This window comes from Stegastes partitus, unplaced genomic scaffold (assembly GCF_000690725.1).
Source record: "Stegastes partitus isolate 25-593 unplaced genomic scaffold, Stegastes_partitus-1.0.2 Scaffold1642, whole genome shotgun sequence".
NCBI lineage: Eukaryota > Metazoa > Chordata > Actinopteri > Pomacentridae > Stegastes > Stegastes partitus.
The window spans coordinates 1,954-19,004 of record NW_007579373.1 but is presented as its reverse complement, the minus strand read 5'-3'; the positions used below and the strand labels follow the sequence as shown (position 1 = coordinate 19,004).

The following is a 17,051-nucleotide window of genomic DNA, read 5'->3' as shown; positions in this document are numbered from 1 at the left end:
TCAAGAATTTAGTTACATACGTGAAGCTATCACCCAGCTCATTGTTTTCTCTTTGGCTTTGTCCAAACAGCAGAGCAGTGTCACTATGGTGACGAGATTGGTGAGATAGCTGATGCATCTGCCCAATACACTGTGGATGTCGAAGGTGATTTGATATTTCAACAACATCAGTCATCCATTTTAACCCAGCACATAAATGCCACTAACAATAGTGGTGTATTTTATCGTTAGCTCAATCATCTGAAGCATCTGTAAATCTTTTTTCTTTAGAAAATTGCTTTGTGTCACATTGTCATCATTGGTCTCAGGTCATTTCCTGCTGTTTTTGGCTCTTAATCAAACGTGGTTGTTTAGTAGCTGTGTAGCTGCTTCTCATACTAACATATATGTTGTGTTTGTCAGTTCATTCTTCATTTTAACAGCCATCTTTGCTTGTAACAAGCAACTTACAACTCTTTAAGTTCATCTTATGTCTTCATCACCAGATTTTCTCATTCACATTGCTGCCCTGAACCTCTCCCCGTTGCAATGACAACGAACTCTTATCAAAGAGAAGAAAATTGATGTACTTTTTAGGTTTTAAAGGGGCTATTGTACAGATTGACGGCATGACAATATTAGGTGTCAGTTGAAGGGAAACATATTGGTGCTCACTTGCAGACCAGACCTGGTCGACCTTCTTGTTTGTCTTTGCAATGGATTTTCCCATAACTCCATGCTAACCCACAATGATGTAAAATTCTGTTATGAGAAGAAGTGTTGACACCATCAACCACTGAAAACCTTTCTCTGTGTACATCACAATGCTTATAGCTACATCGCCAAGGCTCTCTTCTGACCAAGAGAAGAACAAGTCCACTGAAGGGGCTTATCCTGTTGAAGTTATCCAGATGTCCTCAAAATGCAATTCTGGCACCTTCTGTGGCAGGGGAGGAGATACTCTGACATGCGAAGACTATTCCAGGCATATGCCAACTTCTCAGTCAACATATGAAAATGTGACTGACTGTGTTGCAACTAAACAGCCAAAGGAGCTCTCAGACGATCAACAAATAATACATGCCCAATCTCCAGTGCACTGTAACTCTGTACAGACAACAACAATTCAATCTGACACACACCATCACACTAAACAGCCCACTGAGTCACAAGGTGAGGAATTCATTTACTATGCACAGCATACAGAAGCCCCATTTGAAGAACCTGATAATTCCCTGCAGACAGCTGTCCATGCAGACGATTTTTGTAATTTTTTACAAACTGCAACTGCTCAATCAGAGGAATCCACCCTCAAGATTCCAACTGTCCGCTCAGAGGAGTTACGCAGCTCAGTACAAATGCCAACTGTCCATTCAGAGCTAGGTAACCCCCCACAGACTTCGACTACCATGCCAGAACACCCTACTAACACCTTACAGATTTCAACAGCCAAATCAGAGATGTTTTGTAACTCATTAAAAAGTGCAACCCCTCAGTCAGAGGAACCTTTTGAATCTTTACAGGCTGCAAATGTCCAATCAGAAGAGTCCTTTAAATCCTTACAGACTGCTACTGTCCAATCAGAGGAGCCTTTTAAATCCTTACAGACTGCTACTGTCCAATCAGAGGAGCCTTTTAAATCTTTACAGGCTGCAACTGTCCAATCAGAGGGGGCCTATAGCTCCATGCAGAAGCCAGCTGTCCTTTCAGAGAAGCTTCTTGATTGCTTACAAACTGAAACTATCTATTCAGTGGGGCCCTGTAACTCTTTATGGACTGCAATGGACCAATCAGAGGAGTTAAACAGACTCCTAGAAACATCTACCGTCCTGTCAGAGAAGCTCAGTGACTTTCCTAACGCAGCACCCCGTCAATCCTTGGACTCGTTTGACCCTAAAGAGGTAGAGACTGTCCAACCAGAACATTACAACTTGCGACAGTCTGAATATGTCAGTTTGGATGGTCGCTATCATACTGCACAAACAGTATGTAACTATTCAGAGGTGCTGTGTCGGTCGAATCAAGAAGCAACAGACCAAGCAGAGTGTCATCACAACATGGAGACCACAAAAGACCAAGTAGACAGCACATTTAACCCTGAGCAAAGATCATCCATCCACTTTGCAGAGCCTTACTATATCAAGCAAGCATCTGCTGTCCAATCAGAGGAGCTCTATCTATCAAGGACACGTGACAGTCACTGGAGTGACATTGTCACTGCAAATAAGGTGGCTGTTGAAGGTGATTTAAATGGTTAGCATTATCGAACAAAAATGGACGGGCACAATGTTGACATTGTGCAAAATGAAGAGATTGCTTTTTGCAATCCTTGGCATTTTGACAATTTCTACATTTACTTACTTGATTTTGTTCATACTAAAACTACTTTTATAGCTGATGTAAAACTTTGAGCTTGGGTGGTCTGTAAGGAATATTCTAGACAGAGAAAAAAGGTATATACAATAGCCTCAAATTCTAACTTGAATGCCTAGTTACCTTAAGTCTAACCAAAGATACCTCTTGTTAGATTACTAATAATTCAGGTTATATTTTTAATTACTTATTTTAACTCTTAAGATTTATTGGCATGACTAATCTTGATTTGAGATTTTGCCTTTTTTTGTTATTTTCAAAGCATAATTTTTGTCGCAGTCAGTAATAGTGATCCAATTTTCCTTTGATGTTACCCCAAACATCCCCAGCTCCGCCTGTGAGAATTACAACACTTGGTGAGACTGAGAGGAACAAGTCTGTTGAAGTTGGTGAACCCATAGTGCTGCACTGTGAGATAACAGATCCTAACGCTCAAGTTACTTGGTACAAGGATGGGATAAAACTACTCGAAGCAGCTGGGCAAGACATGCTGGCAGAAGGTTCCATAAGAACACTGGCTTTCCAGTCAGCGATGCTGTCTCATGCAGGGACTTACAGCTGCAAGACAGCAGATGATGCAATGCAGTTTCATGTGGACGTTAAAGGTGACAAAAGTTATTTTCATCTGTTCTACATATAGATTTCAGTGAGGGTTAAATGCATCTAAATACATTTGTTTTGGAAAGTTTGTTCTCTCATACATATGTTTTTTTTTAGGGATACAGTAACTTTTGTTCAATATTTCTGCTTTCAAATAACAGAACAAAGTTTAGCTTCAGTAAGGGATGGGGCCATGGCTCTCTATGGCACATGATCGACATGTGGCAGTAAAATCAAATATATGTGCTCCACAGATAGAGTATCCTTCTCTTTAATGCCCTTCATAAAGATGTTTTTGTTGTTGTTTTTTCCCAAGTCCTTACCAGGAGACATAGAAGCACACAGCTTTGACACAGTCATGGATATTTTGACCCTAACTTCCTGGTGGTCTTCACAGTAAAATCTAAATAAAGCAGAACTGTTTTTTTTTTTTTTCAAGTGGCCAGGATTTCATTAGTCCATTCACTTTTTGCTTGACCAAGTGAGGTGACTGGCCATTGCAGTGCTTCTAACTTTCCTGTCTCCCACTGCAAAGACAAGAATTTTTCAAAGCTAAATTAAATAAAATTATAGATTTAACTTAAGTCAGGCTCGAAATTTTGTGCATAAGACTTAAATTTGACTAAATATGCATTATGCCTTTGTTGGATCTAATTCAAGATATACAGACTGTGTCAGCACTAATTAAACTGTTCGTTGTCTTTTACTTTAGCTCTCTTAAGGTTTTTACTGTCTGTGAACTGTATAAAGTAGAATTTAAAAGCAACAAACAGAGAAACAATGTTTTTTTTGTATACTTTTAATGGGTGATTATGATGACTTCAGTTACAGGATTGTGCTTTGCTTCATTTGGTTTATAACAGCCCATGTTTTATTGACCAATTCTATTTTACATCCAATCCTGTAGCTCCACCTCTGACATTTTCAGCTCTATCTGAGGCTGACCAGAAAATGACGGTCATAACGGGCTCTCCCATTGCTCTACAATGTGAGCTGTCAGACCCCACTGGACACGTCAGTTGGTACAAGGATGGAGAAATGCTCCTACCTCAAAGTGGAGTAGACATCCAGTCAGAGGGAAATTTGAGGAGTCTTGTTGTCCCGTCAGCTGAGCGGGCTCACACTGGCGTGTACCGTTGTGAGTCAAAGGATGATGACATCCAGTTCGATGTGGAAGTAAAAGGTGAAGCTCAAGAATCCCGCAGCGCTTTCACTGTCTTGCACTGCCACTAACGCAACAGCAGTGACTGAGTTATGTGTGTCTAATCACATCTTCTGCTTCCCAAACACATTCCTGGCACAAGCTGGAAAAACTAAAGACAAACTTTAAAAAAAAATCCAAATATAAATTGCATGTCACGTTATGTGCATTTAAAGAAATACTACTCCATCTAATCGTGATGCCCATTACTTTAACGATATAACAGAAGCAAAATTAAATAATACAAGATGTCTTCTCTCTAGATATCAAAAATTAAACATCTAATTTCACAATGCCACTTCTGACTTTCCGTATCCAATATGTTAAGGAGCCAGTGTTACATGTGTCTTGTTCATTTTTATAAATAGCACTAACTAAATACACCTCCTATGCCATGAACACCTGCTACTTTCTTGTGTCTTCCCTGTATTTTTTGTTGGTGTACAATAACTTGTATAACACTTCAGTTTCACAACATGCTTGTTGTTCTTCTAGACATTTACTTATTGTCCTTGTTGTGTCAGTTGTTGTTTATGTTGTTTTGTCAAATGTGTTTTTCTCTGAAGGACCTTTTGTCATCCGCTTGCTGTTTTGGTTGAATTTAAGTTGCCAGAAGGTTGGATGTTTAATTACTTCCAGAAATGAACTTTTATGACGTTTATTAAGACACTCTTTTTGCAATATCCGAAATCTGTAGCTCTACCTGCGAAGTTCTCAGAGCTGCAAGAGAATGACAGAACCAAGTCTGTCCGAGAAGGCTCTCCCCTTGTCCTCAGCTGTGAACTCACTCATGATCCCTCGGCTCATGTCGACTGGTATAAGGACGGGACGAAGCTCCTGCCACAAAACAATGTGGAAATACAATCAGATGGATTGACAAGGACGCTGCTGATCCCTTCAGCTGAAAACAGACATGCCGGTACCTATAAGTGTTCAACATCAGAGGACACCATCACCTTTAAAGTGGAAATAGAAGGTGATTCATTTCTATCCTTGCTATCTTCTTCTTACCACATCCATCTTATTCTGTGGTGTGAGTGGCAAAAATGTTTTTGAATGGTCATGAGAAAATGGGATGACTGGCTGTGTAGTGTGTATTTGTCCACTGTTAGTGAATCAATCTCTTATCCAAACCCTTGTTATTCCCCTCTCTTAGGCCGATCGCCACAGATCATGCCAATCCCACTGTCTGAAAAATACAGGTTGATTGCAATTGGTTGTCCAATTATCCTCCAGTGTGAGGTCTCAGACCCTGTTTCCCAGGTTTCCTGGTTTAAAGATGAGGTGGAGCTTTTTTGCAAAACAGGTCTTGATATGAAAAGAGATGGCAGCCTCAGAAAGTTAATAATCCATTCTGCTAAGGTCTGTGACTCTGGCCTCTACAGCTGTAGCCTCGTTGATGATGTTGTGACATTCCAAGTGGACGTCGAAGGTGATTTTCTTGTATTCACTTTTAATTAATACGCTTACAGGTGTGAGACAAAAAAAATTAGCATGGCCTCCTTAGTTACCTTTAACTGTACACTTCTCTGTGGAAATTACTGTTTGAGCCAAAGCTCTTAAAGAAATGCATTTAGTCAGCGTGTATGAAAACACAGAGTTCCCAATACTGACTGTGCTAAAATAACCAAACCAAAAAGTTTGATGTGCTACATTTAACACGACTTGGTAAATTATGTTTTGCCAGCTTAACAGCAGTGCTTTGAAAATCTTATAATACCCTTCAGCTACTCCTGTGAGGTTTTCAACGCTTCCAGAGGTGGCAAGAAAAAAAATTGTCGAAGCAGGCTCCCCAGTTAGGCTGCAGTGCGAAGTCTCAGAGCCAACTGCCCAAGTCTATTGGCACAAAGACGGAGAACAGCTGCTTCCAAAGAGCGAATATGAAATCGAAACAAAAGAAAAAGTGAGAGGGCTGGTTATTCAATCAGCAGAAGTCAGACACTCTGGGGTGTACAGCTGTGAGGCCGCAGATGACCAAATAGAATTCAAGGTGGATGTTGCAGGTGATCTAAGTATTTTGAGCTTTGTCAGAGTTACTAACTTTCAATTAATGCTTGGCTACTGGACCGACTTAGGCTAAAAAATGTCATTTTTATAATCTAGTTTTCTAAGACAATGGGCACTAATGCTTAATTATGTACTTCTATTTAGCGAACTATGTTTTTTCGGTAACATATTTACCCTTATAGAAAATAATGTGACAGATTTTACTTAAATTTTACCTTGGTAATTAATAATTTCATAATAATATGAATAGTGATTTGTCTCTGAGTGTCATCCCTGACAGTTGTTAAAACTGCACTAATGTGTGTTTTTTTAATGACCAAATTACTTTATGTGATTTTAGAGGTGTCTCACAGTAATAATTTACAGTTGCCTATCAACAGACCCTGCTGCTCCATTCAGCTCTCAGTGTTTCTCAGTGTAAGGTTTGGGTTTTTTAAGCCCTGCAACTTTAAAGTTCCATCAACCCTGATTACAGATGCACCGTGCATGCCAGCCCTGCACCAAAGAATAGACAGGCACAGTTGACAGGTAGCTGGCGAACACTCCGGTGCATTAAGCAGTGTAAGATTTCCATAGGATTTGATGGACACCAAAACAGTCTGAAAAACAGAGTGAATATTAGACTTGTTTTTATTGAAGAGACACAAACACAACACCAAACTAATGCTATGTTTGCTCTATCTGTTGGTGTGTCAATAGGCAACTATTTACTAGGGGTCGACCAAAGTGGTTTTCTCATTCTTAGCTGAGCAATAGATAGATTTTTGGAGTTTACATGTATTTACAGTTAAAATGAAAATAACACAAACTCCAACACAAAACTGCACTGAGATGCCTATGTTTACTTATACAGGTGTTTATTTTAAAAAGAACTTTTCAGCATTTATCCTTCAGTGTTGACAGGTTGCTGTGGCATCAGGACCATAGAGGGGTGACTACAGACAGCCAAAGTAGCACGTTTTTGAATTAATTTCTTTTTTTTTTTTTATTGGGAATTAGTTCAAAAAATATAGAAATAAACATCAGTTATCAAAAAAATGCTGAATATTGTTTGATAATCAGCCAAACCCATTACTGGTCGATCCCTACAATTCACTAACGTGTTTGTGACATCTTTGTAAGTGACAGTATATTACTACATAGCAATACTATGTTACAATAACTCTGTAATTTCCCTCTTGGCTTGCATAAGTACAAACTTTGTTAGACCGATAATCATGCCGTCTGTTCAATCAGGAGCCAAATATCAATTTTGACATCTTTTTTTTTTCTTAAGCAAGTAAAGCCAAGTACGTTACATAGAGTAGCATAACACAACAAATATGATTATGATCTGTTACTGTTTAATGAATTGAAATTCCTATAGCATGGGTTTGATTCTCAGCTGTTCCAGAGGCTGAGGGGAACAAGTCTGTTGAAGCAGGCAGCCTCACCACACTGCAGTGTGAGATCTCAGACCCTGCAATCCAGACCTACTGGTATGAGGATGGAGTAAAACTCTTGCCAGAATCAAGAATAAGCCTCAGTTCAGAGAACAATAAGAGGACACTGGTCATGACGTCGGCCACATCTTCATGCTCTGGGGTGTACGATTGTAAAAGTGGTGATGATGATTCAGATTTCAACGATTTCTGTGTGGAGGTTAAAGGTGATGTGCTGAGCTTTTTCTTGGCAAGATGTTTTCACTATTCATTTTCGTTCACCTCCATGACCTCTAATATTTCAAAAAGCAAAACCTGATCATCATCATATTCATCATAGAGTTTCCTTTAAGTGTCCTAATTTCATTACACATTTAGCTGCTTTTCATATACATGCTTTACGCAAGGACAGCGTCTTCAAAAATAGCATGTATTTTGATAAGCCCGTGTTTTTCGGCATACCTATGGTAATGGCATTACATCAATGCACAGCTTCAAATAACGTTTTCCCTTTGCTTGACAAGTGGATTAACACTTTTTGATGATCATGATGTCTGCGAGTCGTCATTCAGACAGCAAGGCTTACGATCAGCATGTTTAAGCTGTGAAAAAAATGACCTTACAGCTATTGCATGCTTAAGCATAAACAATGAGATAAACTTTTAAGCACCAACTTACTTCATTTGTGTACTGTCTTTTGCAGCGCCACCGGTAACATTTGCAGATGTCCCGGAGAAGGACCTTTTCCAGAGTGTTGTGGAACACGAACAGCTTGTGCTGTCATGCGAAATATCAAGGGCTGATGGTGTTGTCCAGTGGTACAAAGATGGAACAGAAATGCAACCAAGCAGTAACGTCACAATGCAAGCAGACGACACCAAAAGAAGTCTGACTATACATTCAGCCCAACTGTCTGACACAGGCACATACACATGCCGTGCAGGAGACAACATTTTAATTTTCAAGGTTACCATACGAGGTATCTTACTAAACCTTCCTATAAATACATTGCATGAAAAATGTGTAACATAGTCACTTAAAGTTGATTTTACCTGTGGAGCAGAATGAACAGATGCTTCAACCGAATTTATTCTTCCTCCAAAGAACCTCCTGTGATGATAATCTATCCCAAGGAGGATGTTCATCTGGACCGTCACGTTCCTGAAGAAATCATTCTGAGCTGTGAACTGTCTCGTCCCAGCGGTGTTGTCAGTTGGTACAAGGACGGCCAAAAGCTGCAAGAGAGCGAGAACATCAAACTCAAGATAGAAGGCCCCTATCGACGACTTAAGATCATCTCCAGTGGAGTTGAGGACTCTGGAGAATATGTCTGCGATACAGCTGATGATTCAATATTCTTCCACCTCAGTATTACAGGTAAAATCTCTGCTTCTATACATGCTGTATGTACATATGTAGATACTCTAACATCACAAAGCACAATGTTTTGATTGTGGTATTTAAGGTATCTGTGAACCTCAAACGAACAAGACAAGTGTTATTAAGAAATGTCTAAGGCTGGTTATATACTTCCTGTGTCATCAAGTATGTAAGGGTCTCCTACAGTCTGATGTACATTTCATCATTTTTAAGAGTCTGTCAGAGTCTGCACACTACAGGGGCAATCGTGCAGATGCTCATCAGTGGTGTGCATGTGCGGAAAAAGTAGATCAACTTACTGTACATGTATGGAATAAAGTCCTCTGAGCGGACTCCCATTCCAAGAGCTCCCATTTAGAGTAGTATATTGTTTATTGCATGACTTAGACTTCTATTCTTTAAACCTCTACAATCGCACACTTCCTGTAGTACTTATTAAACATGGGTCATAATGTCCATTTCCAGAACCTCCAGTGCAAATAGTATCCCCAAGTCAATCACAAATGGAGCTGTGTCAGCAGACCTCTGAGAGGATGGTACTGAGCTGTGAGATCTCACGGCCCAATGCAGTGGTGCGCTGGTATCGAGACGGACTTGAGGTGGAAGAGAATGACAACCTCATTCTAGAGGTGGATGGTGTCTACAGGAGACTTATTATCCCTGAAACTACTGTTAAAGACTCAGCAGAATATGTCTGTGACACAGCAGATGACTCAGTGACGTTCTTTGTAAACATAGCAGGTAACTGGACAAACAAATACACAATTAAAACATTTGTGTTGCTGCGTCAATGTTTGTTCATTTCAACACAAAATGTTCTTAATAAACAGAGCCCCCTGTTCGCTTCATTCGTCCACGGAAGATGGCAAGTAGAGTCGAGAAAGTGGCCGGGGAGACTCTGGTTCTTGACTGCGAGGTTTCAAGATCCAATGCCGAAGTCACGTGGAAGAAGAACGGGGAAGAAGTGGAGGATTCCAGGAATATCACTATCCTTGAGGATAGTGTCATGCGCCAACTAACCATTCACTCTCTAAGAGTAGAGGATGCTGGGCAATATGTCTGCGATGCAAAGGACGACGTGATGGATTTCAGCGTGACAGTGAAAGGTACGTTACTTCACTCTATAATTAAGAACCTACTTTCACATGGTATGTCATGGTGCCCCGAAGTTACAAATGATGACATGCTGTCTCGCTTGTAGCTGCCCAGTTTATAGACACAAAAGGAGAAGAACTCAGTAAATACATTTTTAAATTAGATTGTCATAAAATTATATTCTTTCCACTCAAACATTAAAAATAGGGATTGTGCTCAGAAGGAATCACCTGCTTCATACTTTAACAAGACAATACAAATATAGATTTAATCATTGGCCTCGTCTGGACACTAATATAACTTTCTTTAACATTTAACATTCTTGATCATGTAATCTTTTCTTGGCCTGAAGGTATCTTTAGGATCACTGTCCTGTTAAAAACCAAAAGATAGCTCCCACTAAGTCCAAACCAGATGTCACGACAGAATGTTGACCCCCTCCAGTGAAAAAGGTTTTGTTTACTTGGTGAACATGCCCATATAGTGTTTTTTTTTTTTTTTTAATTATCATATAAGCCAGAAGATGTAGAGTGAACAAGAAAAGCTGTGAATGCCACGGCTGAGCATGACTCTTGAAACTGTTGTGTATTGATGACAGTCTCAAAACGCAGATTCAGATTTCCAGGGTTTCGTACCTAGAAAACAAGGGATTCAGTCCTGTCAGCTTGTAAGGTGTGGGTTTCCGTACCATCATTTTTCTTGACAAGTTGTTTGTGGTTTTAAAAAAGTGTGGTTGAATTACTCTAGTATTGCAACTTGCCACCCATTGTGTTGCGCAGAGTAACTTTACAACAGAAATAGGGAAAAGCCCTGTATTGCGTAGTTGCGTCCAAACCTTTGACTATCACCTCTTGGGACTTTGGGACCCAATATTATTTAGTGAAATTAACATAGTTATTTAATTTATTCGGTTTTTGGGAGGGGTTTTGCCTACAGTGGAGACAAAGAACTATGTTGCATTAGAAATTCTCTTCTTCTTTTCATTTTCAGAGTTGCCCGTAGAAATACTTGGAAAAACCGATGCAAAGACAGAAAAGCAATTCTTAGTATCCGATGATATTATTCTCGTGTGTGAACTCTCAAGATCCAATGCCGCAGTGAATTGGTACAAAGATAGTCAGCTAATTAACGACACCGAGCGATACTGTAGTGAGGAGCAAGGTGTCTTCCGATCACTGGTTGTCCTCAATGCGGGGCTCGAGGATTCGGGGGAGTATACCTGTGATGCGGTGGATGATAAAATGGTGTTCTATATCACTGTCAAAGGTAATCATCTCACTAATTAATAAATAACAAATGTAGCCTGTCTTTCCTCCACTTAGAACAAACAGTAAATGATACTATATCTTCTATGTTCAGAGCCTCCTGTGCAGATCGTTGGAAACTCAGGTCACCCGGAGCATCATATGCTGGTAGCAGGAGATGACCTTATTTTGGAGTGTGAAGTGTCTCGGCCGAACGCCACTGTCCAGTGGTTATGGAACGGCGAGATACTGAAACCAGACACTCGTATAAAAATTGACAGCTATGAGCTTGTGAGGAAGCTTGTTCTCTCTGGACTTAAGCCCTCAGACTCTGGAGAATACATTTGTGACGCCATCGATGACAAACTAATAACAATAGTGGAGGTCCAAGGTGAGCTGAAAATGATTTTTTTGAAACGTGCTTCAAGTTTTCATTTCTCTCATTGCTGCACCTAGTAATGGAATTTGCAGGTAACATCTTGGTAAATCTAATTTTTTTTCCAGAGCCACCAGCCACGTTTGTGAACAAAAAATCAAATAATAACATCTCGGCGTATGAAAACGAGAGCGTCACACTGTGTGCCGTCGTGAGCCGCGACAGAGCTAATGTTCGGTGGCTGAAAGATGGCCAGCTTTTGAATGAGGACAACATTCACATCTCCAGTGAGGGTAATACCCACAAGCTCACCATTAATCCTTTGCAGCTGTCAGATTCAGGAGAATATGTCTGTGACGTAAACACAGATGAGATGTATTTCAGTCTTTTAGTCAAAGGTAAGAATTTGGCACTCCTTACCAAAATGTGACCTCTATTTCCAAATAAACGCTTAATTGATTACAACTGTCGCAAAGTTAACATCTCTGAAATTGTATCTCTTCATTCATCAGATATGAAGGTGAAATTTATCAGACAATTGGAGAATATTGTGTCTCCGAAGGGCAGCAGCCTTACATTGCAATGCGAGATCAACAAGCCCAAGGGAGATGTCCAGTGGCTAAAAGATGGCCAGGAGATCTCTCCGAGCCGTCGGCATACAATACGGGCACAAGGCAGAGAGCGAAGCTTTACCATCCACCAACTAGTGGAAGAAGATGCTGGGGAATATGTCTGTGAATCTACAGGTGACAGAACCTCAGCAACTGTCACTGTAGAAAGTAAGCCCATTCAAATTCTACAACTTTGAGCAGGGTTAAGGGGACAGCTTTTCAGTCAATGTGCCATATTAATATCTAGAGCACGATTAATCTGATTCAGCTCAATGTTTTTCAGCTCCCCGTGTTGTTGAGTTCATAGCAGAGCTTCGTAACATCACCGTCTGTGAAGGAGAAGATGCAATATTTAAGTGCGTGGTTTCGCCAGAGGACACTAAGTTAGCGTGGCGCTTAAATGGCAAGCAAGTAGCTCTGAATGAGCGTACCGTCATTTCCAGCAATGGACTATGCCACATGCTCTGCATCAACAACTGCATGGTTTCAGATAGCGGCAGAGTGACAGCTGATGCAGAGGGATTGGTATCAGAGGCAGAACTCCAGGTTCAAGGTGAGTTGTTGCCCCTTCCATTGACATTATAGATCACAGAAGTTCCACTATTTAACCGTCATTTACTGTTTAATAACCACATATCCCTCTGGTAGTTATCACCAAATAACTCAACTGTGAGCCATATTCAGAAAGACTGAGGTGAATGTGAACATTAAAGTTTATACCATTAATAAATCTATTTGATAAATTCATGATAATTTCAAACAAGCTTAAACTTTTGAAGAGGTCTTTTCGACGGTTAACGCTTAGCAGCTTCCCCTGTTAGAATTCCTCTGGTTACTGACAGAGACAAGTGGCTCAGTGGTTTTGGCGTATGTTACGCTGCAGGGGGCAAGGCTCCTCAGAGCTTTTTGCTTGCTCTCTCTGTGCTTGAACTTTTCATGTAGCTTTGCTGGCTTTCCTTGGTCTGTATCGTATTTCGCTCTGTCTGGGTGTGGCTTTATCGTAGCATTAACAAAGAGCACATACATGACCCATTCATACAGTGTGACCGTTTAAAAGTACCGTTGACAAGATAGATGCTGCTATCTAGTAATTCCTGACATTCATTTTAAGAGCAACAGGTGCTGTTCACCAAGAAAATGACACCAGTTGTAGCTGAAGAGTACAGTGAGGCAACTCTAGAGGTGGAGGTGAGTCTAGATGCGGGAGAGGTGCAGTGGATGAGACAAGGGGTGCTGATCCACCCTGGGGCCAAGTATACCCTGAGTCACAATGGCCGAAAACACAGTCTCACCCTCCACAAACTGGCCATGTCCGACCGGGGCACCTACAGCTGCGAAACCCTCCATGACCGCACGCAAGCCCAGCTCACAGTGGAACGTGAGTGTGCACGTGTTCTCACTATGCCCTGTTGTTGTTTGTTTACTGCTGTTGCCGACAACTCCATCTCTAGCGCGTCCTCCATCGCTGCTTCTTGTGAAGGCAAAAGCTCAATTAACTGAGTAAGAGTAATTTGAGTGACTGGGGACCAGGGAGGCACTTAAACTGGAAAATGATGGAAACCAACAGGTGATTTCCCTGCAGCTCAAGATGACTTTCAGTCCAAAGTTTCTGTATTGACGCAGAATCAGTAGTGCCCTGTTGATTTGACGCGGGTGGGAATCAGTATCAACACAGGCGAATAAGGGAAATGCTGCTATTCAACGTTTAAAGTTACATTTTGTAAATATTTCTTAAAGAACAAGCCCCAAGCACATTTGTCTAAAACAGTAAGCGTGACACACTGTAAAAACAGCATCGTGTACTGATTAAGACGTACTTATGCTTGTTTTTCTTTGTGCATGCTTCTTATATTTCTTAGTTCTGTGATCCACAGGCCAGTGGGTGAATTAAAAGCTGTTCTTTCAACACTAGTGTGGGTGGGAAGGGGAAAGTCAGGACTTCAGGCTGCTGTTGGCACCTCCTATGAATTTGGATCTCCTCTCATTGCATCTAAATTTACACCCTGGCCTTCAAAACTAAGGTTGTTGTCATCAGGTCTCCAAAATAAACACTCCTTTTTTCCACAGGGAATGCTTGTCTGTGTTAGAATAAGTGAAAAATGTTGGCAGTTTCAAAGCTGGCTTTTGTGTAAAGCCCCAGTGCTCAACTGGCTAAAATATCAGCTTGTCAATGTGTGCCAGCTTGTATTGTTTAACTGCTGGATACAGAACAGACTCCGAGCCGTAACAGAAAAATGACACCACGTCTGCTCAGTGTCAAATTGGAATGAAAATGCTTGTTCCTGGCTCCACTCTGTCAAACATAACTTTTCCTTCCTTGTTGCCCCCGCAGCACGCAAAATCACAATCAAGAGGGGTCTGAGCGACATTAAAACCACGGAGAGAGAAACGGCCTCTTTTGAAGTGGAGCTCTCCCATCCCAATGTCCCGGGCACCTGGATCAGAAACGGAATCCAGCTTAAGCCGACAAATCACTTTCGTATGAGCGCCAAAGGACAAGTCCACAGCCTCACGATCTCTAACCTATCGGTAGAAGACACCGGCACCTTCATGTTCTGCGTAGAGAATCTGAAGACGTCTGCAAGACTTGTTGTCAGAGGTAGGCAGTTCAGAAAAACAGTAAATGAGCTGACAATAGTCTAAATGAAGCCCGCCCCCAAAAAACAAGCTTAGCAATGATGTGTATAATCCATTAGTCCAATTTAATAGTTACAAATAATTCAGTATTTGCACACTTGGACCTGACAAACCACGTACAGTACTAACAAAAACAAAACTTCACTGTACTCGTTTTGTTGTGACCCCAGACTGGTAGCTAAAGTGGTCTACTCAACGTAGGCCAAATGCCAGCGAGTGGAGGCATGATAATAGAATGGAGTGACGGCTCTGCTACCGTTGCTTTTATCCGGGCTCACGTTACAAACACAAAATAGCCTAGCATGACCCAATGAAAAGCAGTAGCTCTGTTCAGTCTTTTCTGTCAGGTGCTAGTTTAACCTCATGCTGTAATTTAATCCACTCCATGCCTAGTCACTCAGTATGCATCATCCCTTTGAGCTGGGGATGAAATGCTGCGGATGACAATTGGATGAAAATGTCATCACAATAAATTAGTCCGTATAGGTTGCTTCGATGTTGAGCGGCGCTGCTTTTTGGAGAAATTTGAATGAGGTTTTGTTTCTCTCCAACAGAACCTCCAGTCACCGTTTTCAGAAATCTGGAGGATCAGAAATTCCCTGAAGGGGCAGTGATCTCTGTTGAGTGTGAGCTGTCGAGACACAACGTTGACGTGAAATGGATGAAGGCGAGTGTTGGATTTTGAAGCAATAGTAGTTGATTGATGTTGAACTTAAAGAACCTCAAATTACAATTAAGGACAACACAAACATATGAAATAAAACGTGTGTGTGATTTTTTTTTCATGCAGGATGGGACTGAGGTCAAGCCAAGCAAGGACTTGCGTATCTACGCAATGGGAAGAAAACGATTTCTTCAGATCATGAAATGTCAAGTCAGTGATTCTGGCATCTACACCTGCGACGCTGGAGATGCCACTACATCCTGCACTGTGGAGGTCTACGGTAAAGTCTGCTGTCCAAATACCACAAATGACTAACTCTGGTCTCTTGGTGGTGTGATATGATAGTCCAGACAGGCTGAGAGAGTCACTTAACACCAGGCTGGAAATCAGTATGCTGCTGACCTCTCTGGCTGAAAGTTTCAAGCCTGTTTCACCTCCAGCTGGGTGTAGTTCAGTGCAGTTTGTAGGTGTGCTCTGTGAAACCTGTAACCACACCCAACGGCGATGTGACCGGGTTCTGGAGTGCAGCTGCATTTCACTGCAGCAAGGAGGTCAGCAACGTTGGCGTGTTGAGTTACTCTTCAAAGAATGGGAACCGTGTCATTAAGGTAGCATGACTTGTGTTACAGTGTTCAATAAAAGTGCAGTAAAATCGTGAGGAAGACATGGAAAGGATTGACTTTCAAGAAGCACAAACACAGCCGCCCCAACGATGACAAACCACTGAGTCACCGTCAAGCTAGACGCCATGGAGGCATGTGTTGAAGAAGATGCACAACTTTGTAACAGCAGTTTGTCTTCAAACTCAAATAAAGGGCAACAACTAATAGTTATGACAGGAAATAATTAAGTTATATGAGGCGTCACAGGTGGTGGTTCAAGCATCAATGGAACATCCATGGTACGACTCCAGGGGACCCTTGTTGCATGTCACTCCACTCTCGCTTCATGTTACGTGTCTTTTCTCTGCAATATTTACCAAATAAGAGACACAAGTAAGTAAAAAGTCATCTTTAAAAGGGGAGTTAGCTATGGGTCCTCTTAAATAGGAAAGTATGTTTTTTAAATTATTCAATAATTATCTGACTTAATGCATGAGCTGTTCTCGCTCAAAAATTAGTATCAACGCTAGTAGCAACTGGTGCAAATTTGTCTTTGTTTTGCAAAGAGAAAATTGAATTGTCGTTTATTTTGGTGGCAGCAGTTTCAAGCTTTAAGCTACGTAGCTACAGTTGAACTGCAGCACCATCACGACATGACAATCAGGCACATGTAGTTAATTGCAAGTGTGACAGAGACAATGCATTGAGCATTTTCCAATCACATGAGTTTAAAACAGTAAACACTGTGCCGTACACTGCCGATTACAGTTACTGTTACAAACAGTGATATCTCCCCTGGGCTAGCAGCTTTTCTTTAGATAATGTCTATGTTTAGCCAGCAATTAGTGGTTCTCTAAGTAA

The 17,051-nt window shown here is 41.1% G+C and overlaps 1 protein-coding gene across 9 annotated transcripts in view; it reads left to right on the top strand.

Annotated features, from left to right (window-relative positions):
• obsl1b (obscurin like cytoskeletal adaptor 1b) overlaps window positions 1–17,051 on the top strand; it is a 29,101-nt gene that overhangs the window by 10,630 nt on the left and 1,420 nt on the right. For 2 of the 9 annotated variants that reach the window (XM_008301199.1, XM_008301200.1), the window contains exons 13-33: window positions 71–145; window positions 814–2,220; window positions 2,682–2,957; window positions 3,860–4,135; window positions 4,851–5,129; window positions 5,310–5,585; window positions 5,881–6,156; window positions 7,545–7,808; window positions 8,285–8,560; window positions 8,686–8,958; window positions 9,427–9,702; window positions 9,792–10,067; window positions 11,047–11,322; window positions 11,416–11,691; window positions 11,805–12,074; window positions 12,189–12,455; window positions 12,571–12,840; window positions 13,399–13,665; window positions 14,620–14,886; window positions 15,479–15,591; window positions 15,715–15,868. In XM_008301199.1, coding sequence (XP_008299421.1) covers window positions 71–145; window positions 814–2,220; window positions 2,682–2,957; window positions 3,860–4,135; window positions 4,851–5,129; window positions 5,310–5,585; window positions 5,881–6,156; window positions 7,545–7,808; window positions 8,285–8,560; window positions 8,686–8,958; window positions 9,427–9,702; window positions 9,792–10,067; window positions 11,047–11,322; window positions 11,416–11,691; window positions 11,805–12,074; window positions 12,189–12,455; window positions 12,571–12,840; window positions 13,399–13,665; window positions 14,620–14,886; window positions 15,479–15,591; window positions 15,715–15,868 — 6,390 coding nt within the window. The remainder of the gene's footprint in view (window positions 1–70; window positions 146–813; window positions 2,221–2,681; window positions 2,958–3,859; window positions 4,136–4,850; window positions 5,130–5,309; window positions 5,586–5,880; window positions 6,157–7,544; window positions 7,809–8,284; window positions 8,561–8,685; window positions 8,959–9,426; window positions 9,703–9,791; window positions 10,068–11,046; window positions 11,323–11,415; window positions 11,692–11,804; window positions 12,075–12,188; window positions 12,456–12,570; window positions 12,841–13,398; window positions 13,666–14,619; window positions 14,887–15,478; window positions 15,592–15,714; window positions 15,869–17,051) is intronic. The other 7 variants (XM_008301201.1, XM_008301202.1, XM_008301204.1 and 4 more) reach the window with 7 other exon arrangements.